This window comes from Hemiscyllium ocellatum, chromosome 19 (assembly GCF_020745735.1).
Source record: "Hemiscyllium ocellatum isolate sHemOce1 chromosome 19, sHemOce1.pat.X.cur, whole genome shotgun sequence".
Classification (NCBI taxonomy): domain Eukaryota; kingdom Metazoa; phylum Chordata; class Chondrichthyes; order Orectolobiformes; family Hemiscylliidae; genus Hemiscyllium; species Hemiscyllium ocellatum.
Genome location: NC_083419.1, coordinates 1,986,272 through 2,008,208, shown reverse-complemented (window position 1 = coordinate 2,008,208; position 21,937 = coordinate 1,986,272). Strand labels below are relative to the sequence as shown.

Below are 21,937 nucleotides of genomic sequence, written 5' to 3'. Positions count from 1 at the left end.
GGCTGAGCAGACTCAAAGGACTGACTGGTCTTCTCTTGTTCCTCATTTGTATTTTGATATGCCTCTGTTCTTACATTAATCCACTTATTTATGGTTTAAGTCTGTCACAACTGCAGGTCAGTAAGTGTTTTCCACCTCGTTCACCTCTCCCAGTCTTAAACATCTGGGAATGAAAAGGCATGAAGAAATTGAACATGTCAACAAGAACATCTTTCAATAAATAGTATCACTTTAATGGTAAAGTCATAATTTAGACAGACACAATGTGCATAATTTGGAAAAAAATACATATACAAGATGGAGAGACAGATTAAACCCAGAGATTAACAATTTGTTAATCTGGTTACACCCAAATACTCAAACGCAAAAGTTAACACCTGAAAAAGACTGCAAAAAACTCTCCCCATGATTGTTTTCATTCTTTTTTCATTTTTTTGTTGCTATCACTGATTATTTACATTGTATGTTACATTAAAATGTACAGAATACAAAATATGTTTTACAGAAAACTGTTTCACACAAAAACACTTCCCCATGTCTCACTGAAATGCGTCAAAGATGGGCAGTTTGGGCGAACAGCAGATTTGTGCTATACAGGCTAAAACTAGTGACTGGAACACGGTCAGCCAAGTGGACCTCATAGGAGTTCCCTGTTTGGGGCTGTTAACCTGGTCCAATCAGGGAGCCCTGGCTGACAGGTATAAACAGGAGTGTCAGAGATTCTGTTCACTCTGAGGGAGCTGGCTCAGTGCCAAGGATGGGTAGTTTGGGTGAACAGTAGACTTGTGCTATACAGGCTAAAACAAGCCCAACATTAAATAAAGATGCCCCAATGAACAAGATGAATAAAAATTGGCAGTGGTCCATCTGTGGCTCATTAATCTCCGATGGAGAGCAGCTCCTAGTAATGGTTATCACACAAAATAAAACACATCCTGTCTAGACAGAGAATTCTCAACAGTGTTTACAAAAATCCCAGCATAGTCAAGTGAAGTAAATGTTTACACCAAGTAATACACATATCAGAAATTCTCAAATCTTCACTGTGCAAGGCAAAACAAAACACATTTCTTTCTTTCATCCTTTTGTTTCTCTATTTACAATTTCTTATGTTTGTGCAAAAACCCTTTTCAAAACACAAAGAAATCAAATGAACGACCCCCCTGCCCCCCCCATCATGGGGTGTAAGAGAAAACACCAATGAAGTGCACTATTCATGCGGCCCCTCCCAGACAAATCGCCCCCACCGGCCCCCACCCTCCTTCCCAGAGTGAGGTGTTCTTCTGTACATTAATGTGTGAAAGTCCAATTTTAACCTGAACCTAAACTAAATTGCTGGAGAAATTTGGCAGGGCTGGCAGCATTTACAGAGAGAACGCAGAATCAACATTTCAAGTCCAGCGAGCCTTCTTCAGAACAGTTTCTGAATTTCTCCAGCACTTTCCGGTTTTATTTTAAGATTTCTAGCATGCAAAATTTGAAATGTATTTTAACCTTAAACTGCTTTGAGGGGAGAGGAGCGGACCCTGGGGGGGGGGGAGGGGAATGCTGTTGACAGTCTGAATCAGTTTGAAGAGTTTTGCAAGTCCATTTGCATTTGTGCGAACACAGAGTGAACGGGTGGGTCAAGGCAGGAGTTTGTGTGGGAGTGGGGATGTCTGTGAGAGAGAAAGTGCCAGGAGGTGGGGGCTGACATTCAAACTGGCTCTCCTTCCTTTTGAATGAGATTTAGCTTTGCATATAGGCAGTAAAAACATGCTGAACGTTTATACAAGAGAACATTTTGTGCTCATACCCTTCTGCCAAGTTGTCCCAGCTCTGCTGGTTTAGATTCAGTGAAGAACCACTTTATACACTGACCAATTATTATCTTTCAGTCATTTCACTGAAACTGTGACTTGTAAATACTATTAAAAAGAAAAGGGAGAGAGAGAAAGAGAGAGGGGGCAGTGAACAGGAGTGGGTTTTCTGAAAAGTATTTGCTTGTTAAGATACTTCAAATTTCCCTTTAAGGTGCAGAGTTAAACCCAGTCCCCAACTGAGGAAGAATAAGTCGGAATTACTGTCGGGTCGAACCAGTGTGAAATGATCAAACCTACTCCCTTTCAGCTCCTCCAAATTCCATAAATAAAGAGTTGCCAGATACAAATATTTGCAGATAAAATTAAGTGGCTTCATTTAAGTCCTGTAACCTGTTGAGAATAAGGCAAGTGATTCAGCACCATATTGAATGTTATTTCCACTTGTAGACTCTCCACAACCTGTATTGATGTAGCCCTTCACAAGCCAAGGTTATCACTTGTACCATTAGTGGAGGTTTAAGTAAGTCTGGTGACTGAGAGACCTTTTCTTCAAGTTAAAAGACTTGAAATTTAAATTAAAAAAAAACTACACCATACAGCAGTAGAAATCCATAAATGAAGCCTGTTAGAAAGAAAGAAATGCTTTGACCAGCAGCACCAAGAAAAGCTGAGCTGTGTGTCCAGCATGTTTTCAAAAGTTGACCCCACGGTGATTGGAGACCGCATGCCCCCTCTCCCAACGTTGTGCTTATTGTGTGCAAAGCTGTTGGGATTGTGGGCAGTGGGTGTAAACCAAGGACTGTTTCTGGCTTTTTCAACCAGCACCAATACGGCAGAGAGCTGAGGTTAGGACAGAGATGGATTAGCAGCTGTCTAATCCACTCCTTGCAGCACCTCAATTAAAATTAAAATCAGGTTTACACATGTAAATACTTTGCAAAATTCCAGTTTGGCTTGATTTCATGTGCAATTATTTTTTGTTTGTTAGTGTGTATGTGTGCATTTTATCCATTGTGTACACATCATGTTGATGAATTAAACTCAGTTGGTTCCCACCAGTGTGTCCCTCAATACAGCTGACTCGAGCAAGCTGACCTCGCATTGAGAGTTCCTTGCCTTGGTGCACTGTGTAGATTACCACTGGAACACCCCCAGGGAGTCTTCATCCCTCACTGTGCAGCTTCACACCCTCAATACAGGTCAGCATCTTCACAGCAACAAAAACTCACACATCCCCATCACACTCTGAATCCACCTCACAGAGTCGACTCTATAGAGGAATCTAAAATGTCATCATGGTGACTGGTGCTGTCACTGTCGCAGCTCTGTGCACTGGAATAATTCGCTGCCTCTTGAAGCCTCATCAACATGTTCATCTAGGGAAGGATCGTACATTAAGCATCAACTCATTCAACATTGAGCAATAACTAGGCAAAAAAAAATCAAAAAAACTGAGCATGCTGAAAATCAGAAACAGTAACAAAAAGTGCTGGAGAAACTCAGCCGGTCTGGCAGCATCTGTGGAGAGAGAAACCGAGTTAATGTTTCAGGTCCTGTGAACTTCCTTCAGAACCGACAGTAGCTGAGAGGTTTTTAGCTGCCATCAGTTCTGAGGAAGGGTCACTGGACCTGAAATGTTAACTCTGCTTTCTCTTCACAGACGCCGCCAGACCCACTGTAATCAATGAAGAAAAGCATGGTCATTGTTGAACTGACAATTCATTGAGCTTGACATCGACTCGGGAGGCCTACAGCACAGAGAAACTCTCGTTCGTCAATGCCAGTTAAAAGCAATCATTGGAATCAAAGCATCATCTTTATGTCTGAAATATTCGAGCACAGTGTGGACATTTTCTCAGCAACCTTTTCAGAGATGTTATTACACATCACTAGGACTTCAAATCTGGTCTCCTGGCTCAGAGGTAGTAACACTAACACTGCAAGAGACCCCATGCACTTTTCAGTGAGGTTATTACACACCACTGGAGTAGGTAGGACTTGAACCCAGGTCTCCTGGCTCAGAAACAGAGGCATTACCCCTGAGACACCAGAGTCCTGGCAATCAATGTGACCATCTCCATGACCAAATGGCCAACATCTATCAACTTCGGACCATCCAATGAGCAACGAAGAAGAGCTTTAAAGGATTGCCCCCAATGACTGAGATACACTTCAGGCAGGCTGGACATTGGTCTGGGCAACACCGGGTAGCACACCTAATGAAGTACGCTTAAGGATGGCCTTTCAAGAGTGCGACAAGACTTGGGCTGAAGTGAAGGAGATCGCAATGGGCTGGAGCCAGTGACAGAGCCCTGCTACGCATTGCCCTGCCCAGAGCCATAGGAACTATGTCCCATGAAGTAAGGGGTCTGGAGCAACAGATTACATCTGAGAAGCAGGGACGTACAACACGGGTGTCTAGCTGTCACCATGTGCAGCTTTTGCTGGTTCCTTGAGGCTAATTTCAATACTTTTGCCCATAGTTTAATTGATAGAACAGTTACAGAGATTTCTTTCCTCCTAGGTAGGACAATGTCCCAAAACAAATTAACTTCACAGCAAAGCAGCTGTAACCATGAAAAATAAAAAAAAAAGTAGTGAACAACAATTTATGTTGTACCTTTAGTACTGTAAGATGTCCCCAGAGTGCTTCATGGGAGCATTCTGAAACACAATTTGATTGGAGCCGTGTAAGGAGATATTCGGTGAGGTGATTGAATTTGACTACCCAGAAAGTTTATATGGAGCAGCAGGATTGTGAGGACAGTGAGGACATTGAGCACAATGAGGACAGTGAGGACCGTGAGGACTGTGAGGATATTGAGGACATTAAGGATATTGAGGATAGCGAGGACAGTGTGGACTGTGAGGATATTGAAGACAGTGAGGATATTGAAGACAGTGAGGACAGTGAGGATATTGAGGATACTGAGGATATTTAAGACAGTGAGGATTTTGAGGACCATGAGCTTATTGAGGACAGTGAGGATATTGGGGACCGTGAGGATATTGAGGACAGTGAGGATATTGAGGACAGTGAAGATATCGAGGACATTGAGGACATTGGAGACCGTGAGGATATTGAGGACATTAAGGATATTGAGGACAGAGAGGATGGTGAGGATATTGTCATTGCACTCTGTTGTGAAGTGATTCACGATAAGCTGCTCATGAGGTAAGAATTGGAGAGAAACCATAAAGGGGTGAGGTTGGGGCGTAATCTGAACAGAAGGGCGAGGAGTTTAAATTGTAGCTCTGTTTGCTGGAAGCCTGGTTGGTCATTGAGAACAGGAGGGATGTGTGAATAGGATACAATATGAAGTTTTGTTTGTCTCAGATTTACAGAGGATTAAACACAATGGAAATTCTGAATGGTCAAGTCTAAGGATAACAAAGGTGGCAGATGAATGTCCCAGCAGGAGGTGTGCTGAGGAATGGCCGCAGTGTTACAGTTATGGAGGTGAAAATAGGTGGGTTTGGTAAATAGTGCAGATTATGGTCCAAGGTTCATCTCAGGGTGAAGTGTTACCAGGCTTGGGAACACCATAATTTAACCTCATACGGTGACCAGGGAAGGAGGTAGTGGCTAGGAAACAGAGCTCGAGATGGGAAACAGCAGAAAAAGGCTTCAGTTTTTTTCCATGTTTGACTGGAAGCAAATTTTGCTCATCCAGTGCTCTGTCAGATAATTAGCAATTGGAAGAGTTGTTGGTGAGGTTGAGCTGGCTGCCATTGGTTTATGTGTGATGTCACCATGGGGCAGCAGGTGGATGAGAAATGGGCGAGGACAAGGTCTGATGCTTACGGAATACCGAGGGTATCGGTCTGGGAATGGACGTTTGGCCGGGGGAGTGGAACGTGGGGTCAGTATTTAAGGAATCTTCCAGCAGCAACACTTGGTGAGAGGAAGTCTTACTGGGTGATATTAGTTTTACAAATTTTGCGTCAAAACACGTTGCATGTTGAAGGGCATTAGACATTCATGTTGCAGTGTTGTTTATAATATTGTAAACCTCCATGTGCACAGGGTAGTATAATTTTATTGGCCTTTCCTCTGAACACACTGTCACATATTCTCACGTGCAGTTTAGTTTTATGTAAAGGGTAAAAATACAAAGCCCAAAACTTCATTTCACTGTCAGCCTGCAGCACTTGCCCATTTTGAGATATTTCTTGTGGTTCTGACAATTTCCTCACTGCATTGCGTCAGATGGGAAGCTTGTGCTAAAATTCACCGAAATGCAAAACCGAGCAGTCACAGAGCAGGTGAGTGCTGTCACTGGACAGAGCGAGGGCTGAAAATGTGTTGCTGGAAAAGCGCAGCAGGTCAGGCAGCATCCAAGGAGCAGGAGATTCGACGTTTCAGGCATAAGCCCTTCTTCAGGAAGGGCTTCTTTCTTTCCTGAAGAAGGGCTTATGCCCGAAACGTCGAATCTCCTGTTCCTTGGATGTTGCCTGACCTGCTGCGCTTTTCCAGCAACACATTTTCAGCTCTGATCTCCAGCATCTGCAGACCTCACTTTCTCCACTGGACAGAGCGAGCAAGCTAACACTCATTGGAGGCCAGTATGTCACAGCATCACTTACCAATGGGTCACCATCACTATCACTTTGGGGGACATGCTTGGAGGAGCCACTCTCCTTGGCAGACGTGTGACCCTCATATCCCACGTCCTCAGGTCGTAGCTGCAGCAGAGATGGCCACTCGTGCTGCAGTGAGCCGGCATTCCATGGGTACGTGTCCACCACCCACTTTGCGGGATCCTCCCACTGTGCTCTCTTGCCATATAACTGGAAAATGGAAGAAGATGGAGATGGGAATTCAACCAGCTCACACAATTACAAAGACAGAAATTGATGGAAAATCTCAACAGATCTAGCAGCAACTTTGGAAAGAGAAACAGAGCCTGGCATGACCTATCCAGTTTATCGATATAAAAACAGAAAGAATTGCAGATGCTGGAGATCAAGACACAAAAACAAAAACAGAAATTGTTGGAGAAACTCAGCAGGTCTGGCAGCATCTGTGGAGAGAGAAAAACAGTTAACGTTTCAGGTCCAGTGACCCTCTCAGAGTAATGCAGTTATAGCCCTCGTTAGACCTCAGCTGGAGCACTGTGTATAGATGGATTAGGGTTTGGGTTAGGGTTAGGGTTAAGGTTAAGGTTAGAGTCAGGGTTAGTGTTAGGGTTAGGGTTAGGGTTAAGGTTAAGGTTAGAGTCAGGGTTAGTGTTAGGGCTAGGGTTAGTTTGTTGGTGCCCATCTTAGGAAAGATGTGAAGGTGCTGGAGAGAGTGCAGAGCGATTTACAAGAATCGTTCCAGGCATGAGAAACTTCAGCGATGTGGAGGGATTGAAGAGGTTGGGACAGTTCTACCTGGAGAGGGACAAAGGCTGAGAGGGAGATCTGACAGAGGTTTTTACATGCATGACTAGGCTGGACAGGGTAGACAAGGAGATGCTGTTCCCACTCATAAAAGGGACAAAAACAAGTGGGGCATAGATTTAAAGTGAGGTGCGAGTGATGTGAGGAAAATCTTTTTCACACAGTGATAGTTAAAGATCTGGAAGACACTACCTGGAAACTTGGTAGGAGTAGGTTAAATTCAGGCATTCAGGAAGGTTATCGATGGTTATTTGGAAACCAATGCTGTGCAGGAAAATGGGGAAAAGGTAGGAGATAGGCACTGTGTATAGAAACGGTGTAGGCATGATGGGCTGAATGGCCTCATTCTGTGCTGACACAATCCTGTGATTCTGTGACTAGAGCAGGACGAGGTCAGTCACATGGCCGGCTGTAAACTTGGTCAAAGCTGATTTGTATCTGATCTGTGAAACCTAGCAATCTCAGGTCAAGCTTTGAGCTGGGGCTAGATTTCAAGGAAGAGAATGTTGCAGGATCCTATTAACCCCTCGTGTGAAGAAGCTGTTGCTGGCACCATCTCTGAACAGCCCGTCTCTAATGTTAAAGTTATGCTCATTGTTCTGGAGGATTGGAGGTGCCTCCTCTCAGATAAGCCATTAGACCCCACAGGAGAAAGTGAGGACTGCAGATGCTGGAGATCAGAGCTGAAAATGTGTTGCTGGAAAAGTGCAGCAGGTCAGGCAGCATCCAAGGAACAGGAGATTCGACATTTCGGGCATAAGCCCATTCCTGAAGAAGGGCTTATGCTCAAAACGTCGAATCTCCTGTTCCTTGGATGCTGCCTGACCTGCTGCACTTTTCCAGCAACACATTTTCAGATTAGACCCCACACCCCATCTGTCCACGCAGGTGAATGGATACAATTTTACACATTATCCTGCACAAACGCCGATGAGTGCTCCCCGGTGTCTTCACCTCCTTTAACCTTTAATCACTATCACTAAAAACAGATTATCTGGTCACTTATAGCATTGCTAGTTATAAGACGTTGTTGTTTGCTCAATTAGTTGCAATGTTCACTCACATTTTCAACATTTACTGAACTTCCAAACTACTCTGCATCCTGGTCTGGGTCATGAAAGATGTATATAAAGTAAATTATTAATTTCTTATCCTGAAGTCTCCAACTACCTCAAATAAGGATGAGGTATTCCCTACATTAGGAGTTCCTATTCTGTGTACTCTTGAGAGATCTAATGTATAGCATCCATGGTTGAGATGGTTGGACAGACCTTGGGTAAGGAGGAGAGAGACAAGGTCTGGCTCAACTCCTTGACCATGCTCATGACCCCACAGGTCCCATCCCCAATCCAGAGAGATTACCTTCTCAGCAGCAACAGGGATGAACAAGTAAACAGCAAAGGGTAAACAGAAAGTTAATTGTTGTGGGATGGGGTCAGCCATATCTTTCTCTGTTTCTCAGTTCAGAAAAATGGGAATTTATCAAACAGTCATGGAGATTTTTCTTCAGAAGGGAAAGAGGCCCTTCAGCCCATCATGTCTGCATCAGTCAGCAAATAAGTACTATCCCAATCCCATTTTCCAGTACTTGACCTGTAGCCTTGTATGTTATGGCATTTCAAAGCTCATTTAAATACTTATTAAATTTGTGGGCGGCACGGTGGCACAGTGGTTAGCACTGCTGCCTCACAGCGCCTGTAGACCCGGGTTCAATTCCCGACTCAGGCGACTGACTGTGTGGAGTTTGCACGTTCTCCCCGTGTCTGCGTGGGTTTCCTCCGGGTGCTCCGGTTTCCTCCCACAGTCACAAAGATGTGCGGGTCAGGTGAATTGGCCAAGCTAAATTGCCCGTAGTGTTAGGTAAGGGGTAAATGTAGGGGTATGGGTGGGTTGCGCTTCGGCGGGTCGGTGTGGACTTGTTGGGCCGAAGGGCCTGTTTCCACACTGTAAGTCTAATCTAAGTCTAATCTAATCTAAATGTTTTGAGGGTTCCTAGTACACTTTCAAGCACAGAGTTCCAGATTCCTCTTCAGCAAATTCCCTCTAAATCTCCTGCTCCTTACCCTTCCCCATGGTTACTGCTCCCTCTACTAAGAGAAATTCTTCTCCCTAACTACCCTGCCTACATCTCTCAGAGCGTTATACACCTCAGTCAGATCCCCTGAGCCTTCTCTGCTTGAAGGAAAACAACTGTAATCTATCTGGGCTCTCTAGATTGTCCAATTGAGCTCTTTCTCCTCTCTACAAAGAAAACATAAGATGCATTCTTTCTGATTCTTTAACCAGATTCAGGTTTGAAGCAGGTAGCTTTCAATAAGGCAGAGGCTGTGTTTTCATGAGAAAAGGACATGACACTGAAGGAAGAATGAGGGATTGTTGAGGTGACACTAGAACCCACAAGATGGCTTCAATGAGTTGGAGAACGGAGCCTTTAGGGTCACGGTGTCACCAAAGCTATTGTGACCTGACCAATAAGGGGTTACAATGTGGCCCTCGTTGGTAGCAATCCTGTCTGGGAATTGGGGTTGTAACGAGTCTCAAAACCCAAAGTAATTACTTGTCAAGTGAGAAACCTGCAATCAGAGGCTGAATTGAAAAGACTGAAGTTAACTGTGGTTCCATATTCGTGCAGGAAGGCAAAAATACAAAAACAAAGAGCAGAATAATGAAAGAATGTGAATGCTTACAGCAGCACGAGCCATTTATTTATTGCAGTGACTATGTAGAATGAATGTATAGTTTATTCAGATTATCTTTTTCATATTAGGTAATGCATGAAGGTTGTGCCCTGAACATACTCACCAGTCAAATACCAATGGGAAATGCTCACCCCATCCTGAAGAAAACAATGAACATACATTTCTATAGCACCTTTCGCCATATTAACACATCCCAAAGTGCTTCACAGTCAACTAAGAAACACATTAAGGAATTCTTTGCAGCGTTTCCACTGATGGAAAGTTGGAAACACAACAGCTAATTTCTGCACAGCAAGCTCCCACAGGCAGCATTGAGATAAAAGACAAGGTCGTCTGTTTATAATCCGATTCAGTGTCAGTGCCAGTCAATCCCCAGTTACAGAGTTATACGGCACGGAAACTGACCCTTCCATCCAGCTTGTCCATGCTGATGAAGTTTTCCAAACTAAACTAGTCCCACTTGTCTGCTTTTGGCCCATATCCCTCTAAACCTTTTATATTCATGTACCTATCCAAGTGCCTTTTAAATGTCCTAACTGTACCTGAATCTACCACTTCCACTGCAGTTCATTCCACATACAAACTACCTTCAGCGTGAACAAGTTGCCCTTCAGGTCTCTTTTAAATCTTCTTCCTCTCACCTTAAACCTGTACCCTCTAGTTTTGAACTCCCCTACTGTAGGGGAAAGACACCTGCCATTCATTTTATCCATGCCCCTCATGATTTTATAAACCTCTGCAAGGTTGTCCCTCAACATCCTATGCTCCAGTGAAAAAGTCCCACCTTAACCAGCCTTTCCTTATAACTCAAACCCTCCAGTCCCAGTAACAACCTCTCGAATCTGTTCTGCACCTTTTCCAATGTAGTAATATTGTTTCAATAGCAGGGCAACCAGAACTGTACACAGTACTCCAAAAGTGGCCTCACCAAGATCCTGAATAAATGCAACATGATACCCCAACTCCGATACCCAATAGTCTGAGCACTCAAGGCAATTGTGCTAAAAGCCTTCTTTCCCACCGTCTACCTGTGACACAACTTCCAAGGAACCATGTACCTGAACCTCTTAGTCTCTCTGTTTGACAACACTCCCCAGGCCCTGACCATTAACTGTGTAAGTCCTGCCCTGGTCTGCCTGACCAAAATATAATACCTCACATTTTTTTCCAAATTAAACTCCATCTGCCACTCCTCAGCCCATTGGCCCAGTTGATCAAAGATCTCTTTGTAATCTTAGCTAACGTTCTTCGCTCTCCACTACCCCACCTACTGCGGTGTCATCCACAAAATTACCAACCATGCTTCCTAATATTCTCATCCAAATCGTTATATAAATGGCAAACAATAGGGGACCCAGCACTGATCCCTGTGGCACACCACTGGTCACATGCTTCCAATCCAAAAAGCAATCCTCCACCACCCTCTGTCTCTAACAACTTTGTATCCAATTGGGTAGCGCTCCCTGAATTCCATGTATTCTAACTTTACTAGCCAATTTACCATGCGGAATCTTGTCAAAGGTCTAACTAAAGTCCATGTGGAAAATGTCTACTGCTTTGCCTTCATCTATCCTCCTGGTCACATCCTCAAAAAACCCAATCAAGTTTGGGACAACTGCTGGATTCATGATGTAAGTGACAAGATTGCAGGTCTGCAGGTTGATGTACACAGACAGCGCTGACCCAAACCAGAGAACAGAGCTTTGTGGAAACTGGCTACAGAAGCAAAGTGGAGTGAGAGGATGTGAGATCCTGAAACACAGAGAGTTGCGATGATCTGGAACATAATTCTTAAAAGGGTTCAACAGTTAAGATTCAAAAAAAGAATTGGATAAATACATGATCGGGAAACATACAAGGGGCTGAATAGAGGAGCTGAAAATGTGTTGCTGGAAAAGTGCAGCAGGCCAGGCAGCATCCAAGGAGCAGGAGAATTGACGTTTCGGGCATGAGCCCTTCTTCACTTTGAGGATCCAGTCAATGATTTTCGAGAGGTCACTGTTGCGCATATTTCTGTCGATTTCAGTCTCAATTAGCTTATGGCGTAAATAGTGACTCAGAAATCCTTTCACGGGCTCAGTATGATTTTCTGAAGAAGGGCTCATGCCCGAAACATCGATTCTCCTGTTCCTTTGATACTGCCTGACCTGCTGTGCTTTTCCAGCAACACATTTTTAGCTCTGATCTCCAGCATCTGCAGTCCTCACTTCCTCCGCTGAATAGAGGAGCCAGGGGGAGGGTAAGGTAATGGTGTGACTAATTGGACAGCTCTCCGAAAGACTGTGCAGTCACAAATGGTCTCTGCTGACGCATCAGAGAAGTCAGTAAGTAATTGCTGGTGATTTACTCATGTCTGACCGTGGTAGGAAATTACCATGAGCCGTCTATTGGTATGTTTAGAGTCTGGTGCACAGTCCTCCATTGGAGATATTAGATATGAAGGTGGATTTGATATCCAAATGCACAAACACTGCACAGCTAATTTTCAGAAAGACGTGTGAGAGACATTACCTGAAGGCCTTCACGAACTGCTTCCAAAAGGTATGGTATCAGGGAATAATTCCACAGGTCCGTGAACCAAACCCTGGAGCCATCTACATCCAAAGGGCACGAGAGGAAGAGACGTGGGCCTGGAGGACAGGGAATGCAAACAATCCATAAATGTGCAATCTCCAAGCCTGTCCCCTGCTGGAGACTGGGTGAGCGTTTCTGTATTTTAACTCACCAATAGTAACATCCGAGGAGCTGTGTGTCTCTAAGAAACCGTTTAAATGCTGCCACACTTTGGGGATCCAGTCTATGATTTTCAAGAGGTCACTGTTGCGCATATTTCTGTCGATTTCAGTCTCAATTAGCTTACGGCGTAAATAGCGACCCAGGAATCCTTTCACGGGCTCAGTATGGTTGGCACAGAGTACCCACCTGCAGAGCAAAAACAGAAAAGGAGATCATTTGCAACAGTATATGCACATCACTTCTATTTTCATTCACTTTATTCTCATGAATGTACTGCCTGGTAGAATTACATTGCCTGCAAACATAGTATAAGAGGTAGGCCATTCAGCCCCTTGAGCCTGTTCCACCATTGAATGAGATTGTGATTGATCTGTGGCCTAACCTCTTACACCTGCCTTTGGCCTCTAATATCTCTACTTCACAAAATAAATCTCAGATTTAAAGTGAATAACGGATCCAGCTTTCACTGTTTGTGGAAGTGAGCTCCCACCCCAGGTAGATTCTTGCCTAACAAGGGAATCAAAGATGACTCGGGGTAGGCCGGGAAGAGGAGACTAGCCCCAGTCAGATCAGCCATGACCCTACTGACTGGGGAATCAGGCATGAGGGACTGAGTGACCTACTCCTGTTCCTGATCCTGATGGTGATGGACTTTAGGCTCAATCTACAAACTTATTATCTTTTATGTGTGAGCCAAGTCCTGCGTGCTCTTTAAATAAAGCAATAGGAAAACATATCTAATCTTACACTTTTAGTTTTATTCTATCAGTAAGTGGATAAAGTATACAGAGCTCGGGTCTAAACCTTTCTGTCCCTGACAAACTACTCAGTAAGTCAGTTCAGAAAGAACAAAAGACGTATATCTGTCCCTGACCCAGTCTTTTATACCATACAAAACATCATACCATCACTCAATTGAAATTGTCTTCTAATTGGCTGTTGCTCTGACTCCATTCCCCGCCTCCTCGCATTCCCGGATGTCCGATCCCACGTGACCCTCCTTTGTCTCTGAAAAGGAGCACCACGCGGCCTCCTTTCGGGCGCGAAACGGCAGACTCGCACACTTCCGGGGCGCGAAACGGCCGATCACGTGACCTCCCGGCACTCTTCCGGAACAAGAAACAGGGAGACCACATCACCGCGCCTCGGAGCATCACGTGATCATCCTCTGCGCACGCATCAGAGGACCACGTGACCTCCGAACGTCGATGACACGCCCACTCAGACTCTACAAATTATTTTCCTGGTAAGTTTTATATATATATATTTACAATGGTGATATGTTTACTCTTCTTAGGGGACATTAGTCATACATCAAGGGGAGGGTTATTGCGATCCCAAAACCCAGGGAGCAGGGATGGGGAATGTGTCACCTACTTCCAACACAAATATCCTTCTCGATCCTAACATGGAATTCCACGTCTCCACTGGGATAGTGTGGAGTGAGGTTTGTACCTTGTATTTTTTGATCCCAAAGTGGAAGTGGCTACAAGTGCACTGAAGACCCCCCAACCCCGATGACTCAATGGATTCATCTGATGACACCGTTTTTAAGGGGAAGGGAAGTTGGAGGAGGAAGATGATCATGGAGGAGCTTTGGCATCAGCCTTCACACGTACCTGAAGTTGTGGTGAAGTTCCAGGTTAGCAGAGGACGAGACAGCTTGGTTCATTGTTCCAATAACATAGGGACTGCAGACATTAAAAAAAATACAAGTTATACCATCGCCACAAAAACGTCAGCTCCAAATCAAAAGGAGCAATTTTTCCCCAACAGAATATCCCCCGTCTGAATAACTGCACTCTCAGGGGAATAAAAGTTTCCTTTTTTTTCGTAAAAGAGCAAGTGAGTTCACTTTTGTGTAAAATAAAACAAAGAATTGTGGATGCTGGGAATCAGAAACAAAAAGAAAGGTCACTGGATCTGAGACATTAACCGTTACCCTGTTTCTCTCTACACAGATGCTGCCAGACTTACAGAGCCATAGAGATGTACAGCACGGAAACAGACCCTTCGGTCCAACCCATCCATGCTAACCAGATACCCCAACCCAATCTAGTCCCACCTGCCAGCACCCAGCACATATCCCTCCAAACCCTTCCTATTCTTATATCCATCCAAATGCCTCTTAAAAGTTGCAATTGTACCAGCCTCCACCACTTCCTCTGGCAGCTCATTCCATACACGTACCACCCTATGGTGAAAAAGTTGCCCGTTTATATCTTTCCCCTCTCACCCTAAACCTATGCCCTCTAGTTCGGGACTCCCCGACCCAGGGAAAAGACTTTGTCTTTTTACCCTATCAATGCCCCTCATGATTTTGTAAATCTCTATAAGGTCACCCCTCAGCCTCCGACGCTCCAGGGAAAATAGTCTCAGCCTGTTCAGCCTCTCCGTATCGTTCAAATCCTCCAAGCTGATAGGAAGGAGACCAGAATTGCACGCAGTATTCCAACAGTGGCCTAACCAATGTCCTGTACAGCCGCAACATGACCTCCCAACTCCTGTACTCAATACTCTGACCAATAAAGGAAAGCATACCAAACGCCTTCTTCACTATCCTATCTACCTGCGACTCCACTTTCAAGGAGCTATGAACCTGCACTCCAAGGTCTCTTTGTTCAGCAACACTCCCATGACCTTACCATTAAGTGTATAAGTCCTGCTAAGATTCACTTTCCCAAAATGCAGCACCTCGCACTTATCTGAATTAAACTCCATCTTCCATTTCTCAGCCCATTGGCCCATCTGGTCAAGATCCTGTTGTAATCTGAGGTAACCCTCTTCGCTGTCCACTACACCTCCAATTTTGGTGTCATCTGCAAACTTACTAACTGTACCTCTTATGCTCGCATCCAAATCATTTATATAAATGACAAAAAGTAGAGGGCCCAGCACCGATCCTTGTGGCACTCCACTGGTCACAGGCCTCCAGTCTGAAAAACTACCCTCCCCCACCACCCTCTGTCTTCTACCTTTGAGCCAGTTCTGTATCCAAATGGCTAGTTCTCCCTGTATTTCATGAGATCTAACCTTGCTAATCAGTCTCCCAAGGGGAACCTTGTTGAACGCTGTACTGAAGTCCATATAGATCACGCCCACTGTCTGTCCTCATCAATCCTCTTTGCTACTTCTTCAAAAACTCAATCAAGTTTGTGAGACATGATTTCCCACGCACAAAGCCATGTTGACTATCCCTAATCAGTTCTTGCCTTTCCAAATACATGTACATCCTGTCCCTCAGGATTCCCTCTAACAACTCACCCACCACCGACTTGCTGAGTTTCTCCAGCAATTTCTGTTGCTGGTTCAGTTCACGCTCACATCCTGGTCACTCAACCACAATCACTCAAAACAAGTGCAGATGGTTCCCTCATTATCACTTTGTTGTTTCTGAATGTTACTGGGCACCACTGCCTGCGTGTTCTGAGGAAGGGTTACCAGACCAGAGGTAGTAACACTGCTTTCTCTCCACAGAGGCTGCCAGACCTGTTGTGTTTCTCCAGCAATTTCTGATTTTAGAACATAGAACAGTACAGCACTGTACAGGCCTTGCAGCCCTCATGTTGTGCTGACCTTTTATCCTACTTGAGGATCAAACTAACGTAAATAACCTTCATAGAATATTACAGTACAGCACAGTACAGGCCCTTCAGCCCTTGATGTTGCACCAACCTGTGGAACCAATCAAGCCCATCTAACCTACACTATTCCATTTTTATCCATATGTTTATCCAATGACCATTTAAATGCCCTTAAAGTTGGTGAGTCTACTACTGTTGCAGTCAGTGCGTTCCATGCCCCTATTACCCTCTGAGTAAAGAAACTACCTCTGACATCTGTCCTATGTCTACTACTCTTCAATTTAAAGCAATGTCCCCTCGTGCTAGCCATCACCAACCGAGGAGAAAGGATCTCACTGTCCACCCTATCTAACCCTCTGATAATCTTATATGTCTCAATTAAGTCACCTCTCACATTCTTCTCTCTAATGAAAACAGCCTCAAGTCCCTCAGTCTTTCCTCAAACGACCTCCCCTCCATACCAAGCAACATCCTAGTAAATCTCCTCTGAACCCTTTCCAAAGCTTCCACATCCTTTCTATAATGCGGTGACCAGGACTGTACATCATTGTGCTATCATCCATGTGCCAATCCAAGAGTCGCTTAAACGTCCCTAATGTAGCTGACTCTACTCCCACTGCTGGCAGTGCATTCCACTCACCCACCACTCTCTGTGTAAAGAACCTTCCTCTGACATCTCCCCTAATCCTTCCTCTAATCACCTTAAAATGATGCCCCCTTGTGATAGACATTTCTGCCCTGTGAAAAAGTCCTCACTATCACCATCTTGTACACCTCTATCAAGTCACCTCTCATTCTGATTTGCTCCAATGAGAAAAGCCCTAGCTCCCTCAACTTTTCTTCATAAGACACGCCCTCCAGTCCAGGAAACATCCTGGGAAATCTCCTCATTTCTGATTTCCAGCATCTGCAGGTACAGTCATACAGCACGGAAACCAATCCTTCAGTCCAACCAGTCATGATCCCAAACTAAACTAGTCCCAATGCCTGCTCCTGGCCCATATCCCTCCAAACCTTTTCTAGACATGTGCTTATCCAAATGTGTTTTATACTCTGTCACTGTACCCTCATCCACCACTTCCTCAGGAAGTTCATTGTGAACAACCCTCTGTGTAAAAACTCTGCCTCTCATGTCTTCTTTAAATCTCTCTCCTCTCACCTCAAAAATGTGCCCCTTCATCTTGAAATTCCCACTCAAAGGGAAAGACAACTATCTTTACTTCTCATTATTTTATAAACTTCTATCAGATTGCCTCTCAATCTCCTACGCTCCAATGAAAAGTTCCGAGCCTTTCCAGCCTCTCCTGATAACTCAAACTCTCCACTCCCAGCAACATCCTGAATAATCTCTTCTGAACCCTCTCCAGCTTTATAATATCTTTCCTATAACAGGGTTTTACCTGCCATCTCTTTTATAATATAACAGTGACTACATGTCAAAAAGCATTACGTTAGCTGCAAAGTGATCTTGAGATACTCTAAGGTTGTGAGAGTTAAATGAGAAACTTTCTTCCTTAATGATCCAGAACTTACCATTTGTGGTATCTACAATTGAGGAATCCATTGAAGATGTCACTCAATGAACCGATATGATGGAGGTTATCCAGGATTATCACTAAAGGCAGGTCAGAACCATTATCCGCAGTCGTGCACTGATCAGCCAGGTTTGACAAGTATTGGCGCAATTCCTTCCAAATGTTAAAAAAGACATATTTATTTCAGACAAGTTTCCATATTTTATAAGTTCACTTTGTCTTGCCAATATTTTTCTGGTGGATCTCCTTGTTTTCAGATTACTGCGATCCCCTACTGGGGCTAACATTCCATCCACAATAACCACCGAGTGCTCATTACAATGTGTGACTCTTCAAAATGGTCAATATCTACCTCATCCAAGACTTACATACATACAGCAGGGGATCCTTCACAAGGGATCAGTAACAGGGAGACGGCCAATTTTAAACAAAAAACATTTATTTTCCCTTGATGTGGGGCATTGGCAAGGCTTAATGCAGCATCATCTTAAATTTAATTATGCTGATGATTCTGTTCAAAGCCCTCCCCCAGCCCCCAGTTCTAATCCCTTGAGCCATTGTATCAGCACTCAGAAATCAGTGCCTATATCTCATCCTGTCTTCACTTCTCTCCCCTCTTTTAGATGTTCCTTCAAACCTCCCTCTCTCACCAAACATCTGATATCTCATCACATGGTTTGTCTGATCCTGTGAAGGGTTTTGGAGCACTTTTCTATCACACTTTGAAAGAATGGTGTGGATATAGAGACTGGAGTCCCATGTAGCCAGAGAGGACCCAGATAACAAGCTTCCATCTGTATCTATCCTTGTTTGTACCCTTAAACTACCAGATAGACTGAATTCACTTCTACAACTTCCCACTGACAGGATTTGAACTTATGAACTCTTAAGTTGCTAGCTCCATAGAACCACATTAACACAGCCAACTAACTTTCAACTACAAATCTGAAAGATTTTGAGACTAACAATGTTCCCTTTAGTATGAGCTGTACATTGAGCAGAAACTGTCCTGATCTGCACAAGTGAAATACTCACTGAGTAAACTTACTGAAGTGTTGAGGAATAGAACCTAATCTGAGGGGAGTAATACTTTGCTCCCTGTATTTCTCCTCACCTTGCTCGATTTGTGATCCACATTAAAAGTGGCTATCGACCCATCAGCGACCTCCCTTCCAGCCCTGTTCACCAGGAATTCAGCAAGTTTATTGGCTAAGTAGGTTTTTCCGGTCCCACTAGGTCCCGAGAGGATGATCCTTCGATGTTCCAGCAGGACGTTGAGGTAACGATGTGTTAAAGGTTTTGGAATTAGTGTTTCAAACACCAAGCTGTCCACAGTATTCTCTGCCACACCTGCAAAAGGGAGAATATGACTAAGACTGGCAGCAAGATGATAAAATCAGACTAATCCACACCTCTGTTACATTGTGACTCGATAATTCACATACAATCCTGGCCAACAATCCCCGTCCTGTTGTCCGTATTAACAGCACATTGAGTTATGGAGTCAACAGCAGAGAGTGCACCTGCACATTGGGCAGTTATACTGGACACCTTTTCTCAGGGAAGTGCTGTCTTTCAGTCTGAAGTTAAACTCAGCCCCCGTTGCCATCTCTGATGAATGCAGAGGGTGCCAGAGTCAACATTTATCCTTCACTGTTTTACAAACAATTATCTGGTCATGTGCTGAATGCTTTTTGTGTGAAAACTGACTGCCTTGTTTCGAACATTACCACAGCCTTGTCTCAAAGGTGTAATGTAATGAAGTGCTTTTTTCAAAAATGGAACAACAACGGTGGGGTTCGAAATAATGCTCTGAAAGAAGTCCAACCTGCAAAGCAGCTTGCTGTTGGTTTCAGTGAACAATCTTCTCCCTGGGGTCGGGGAGTCCAGAACGAGAGGGCCGAGGTTTAGGGTGAGAGGGGAAGGATATAAAAGGAACCTAAAGGACAATTTTTTCACGCAGACGGTGGTGCGTGTATGGAATGAGCTGCCAAAGGATATGGTGGAGGCTGGTACAATTGCAACATTTAAAAGGCATCTGGATGGGTATATGAATAGGAAGGGTTTGGAGGGATATGGGTCAAATGTTGGCAAATGGGACAGGATTAATTTAGGATATCTAGTTGGCATGGGTGCACTGGACCGAAGAGTCTGTTTCCGTGCTGTACATTCCTATGACTTCACGACTCTACAATATTATTACCAGGTCTGCTGAGGACATTTGCTGAAGGGTCTGTGTTTAGCACCAACCTTCCTCTGGACGGTGCTCGTTAATAGAACAATGGATCCCAACAAGGCGAGCTTTTCCCTGACTCTCAAACTGATCTTTGTGTAAAAGACTTTAGCTCCTCTATGACAGGGGTGAATATCACGGGCAACAGATTGTGGCAATGACTTCTATTCCTTAATTTGAATGCCAGGCTGCACTCATCCTGTGTCATTCTTGGAATGTTCTAAATTGCCCAACACTGGCACCTCCACATCGTTGTTAACAGAGTCATTGAGGTCTACAACCAGAAAGTAAGCCCTTCAGCCCATTGAATCTGTGCCTGTCCAAAACATCTCATTGCTCTAATCCTGTTTTCAAGCACTTGGCTCATAGCCTTGCTTGCTTTGGCATCATAAGGGTATGTTTAGGATATGAGTTATAACACCAGCTCGGTGTAAACAGCATTAAAAACAAGCTGTGAAACTCTGAAACAATGAAGAAGAAGCAAGGGAAGTGATTGCTGGGACCCTCGCTGAGATACGCGTATCATCGATAACCATGCGTGAGGCACTGGAAGACTGGAGGTTGGTTAATGTAGTGCCATTATTTAAGAAAAGCTATATGGAAAGCCAGGGAACGATACACTAGTGAGCTTTAAAAGACATCCGGATGGGTTTATGAATAGGATGGACTTAGAGGGAGATGGGCCAATTGCTAGCAAATGGGATTAGATCAGATTGAGATGTCTGGTGAGTGTGGATGAGTTGGATCGAAGGGTCTGTTTCTGTACTGTATGACTCGATGACGCCATAAGTTTCTTGGGTCACCAGTTCAGATTGTCTATCCGCTGGTGAAATAATAATGACTGCGTGATGTTTAAACAAAAGGTGGAGTACTGGTTTAAAACACCCCATCAGAATTGCTTACAACAGTTACTGTACAATTATTGTAAAGTATTTTGGAACATCCTGAGATTGTGAAAGGTGCTACATAAATAGAACCTTTCTTTAACCAACTCCATTCCAGTCTATTCTGAAACATTGTGAAGTACCTTTTAGATTCACAGTAATGATGTTGCTCTCTCCAACCAGGTAGCCACAGGGCAGCAGTTCTGGCAGTTCCAGGTTCCCTGCTCTCACTACCTCCCCGATATTGTAGCTGAGAATGCTGTCAGATGACAGACCGAGACTCGTACTGGGGTCCAAACGGAAAATATACTCCTACATTGAGAAGATAAAAGTTCACTTTTAATTCAATGGCATTGTGTGTTGACCTACAGCACATGGTCTGCACCGGTTCATAAAGGTAGCTCACTGTCACATTCTCAAGGGGCAACTAGGAACAGGCAATAAATACTGATCCAGTCAGTGACTCCCACATCCTATAGAGGAATGTAATTAAAAAAAAGAGACTGACTTGTTCATGGATGTGAACATTGCAAGGTCAGTGTGAGCTGCTCACCCCAACTAACTTCAGAATGCAAAGCTCAGCCTCTGCTTTAAAGAAAGATCTTCAATACCAGAGGCTCTTAGTTTACCATAAAACCCACAGAACTGAAGATGCTGGAGAAACTCAGCAGGTCTGGTAGCTTCTGTGGAGAGAGAAATTGAATTAATGTTTTGGGTCTCAGTGATCCTTCTTTAGAACAGCCCTTAGTTAACCAGGGCTAAAAATGTGTTGCTGGAAAAGCGCAGCAGGTCAGGCAGCATCCAAGGGCAGGAGAATCGACGTTTCGGGCATAAGCCCTTCTTTAGGAATGAGGGAGGTGTGCCAAGCAGGCTAAGATAAAAGGTAGGGAGGAGGGACTTGGGGGAGGGGCGTTGGAAATGCGATAGGTGGAAGGAGGTTAAGGTGAGGGTGATAGGCTGGAGTGGGGGTGGGGGCGGAGAGGTCAGGAAGAGGATTGCAGGTTAGGGAGGCGGTGCTGAGTTCCAGGGATTTGACTGAGACAAGGTGGGGGGAGGGGAAATGAGGAAACTGGAGAAAT

General features: G+C 44.3%; 1 protein-coding gene across 8 annotated transcripts in view; it reads right to left on the bottom strand.

Moving 5' to 3' along the window:
• Positions 1-297: 297 nt before the first annotated feature.
• Positions 298-21,937, bottom strand: part of nav3 (neuron navigator 3) — a 440,932-nt gene continuing 419,292 nt past the window's right edge. For all 8 annotated transcript variants that reach the window (XM_060839577.1, XM_060839579.1, XM_060839580.1 and 5 more), the window contains 8 exons: positions 21,002-21,170; positions 18,856-19,091; positions 17,740-17,894; positions 14,242-14,313; positions 12,612-12,808; positions 12,398-12,516; positions 6,390-6,593; positions 298-3,178 (listed from right to left, as the gene is read on the bottom strand). In XM_060839577.1, coding sequence (XP_060695560.1) covers positions 3,059-3,178; positions 6,390-6,593; positions 12,398-12,516; positions 12,612-12,808; positions 14,242-14,313; positions 17,740-17,894; positions 18,856-19,091; positions 21,002-21,170 — 1,272 coding nt within the window. In that variant the 3' untranslated portion in view covers positions 298-3,058. The remainder of the gene's footprint in view (positions 3,179-6,389; positions 6,594-12,397; positions 12,517-12,611; positions 12,809-14,241; positions 14,314-17,739; positions 17,895-18,855; positions 19,092-21,001; positions 21,171-21,937) is intronic.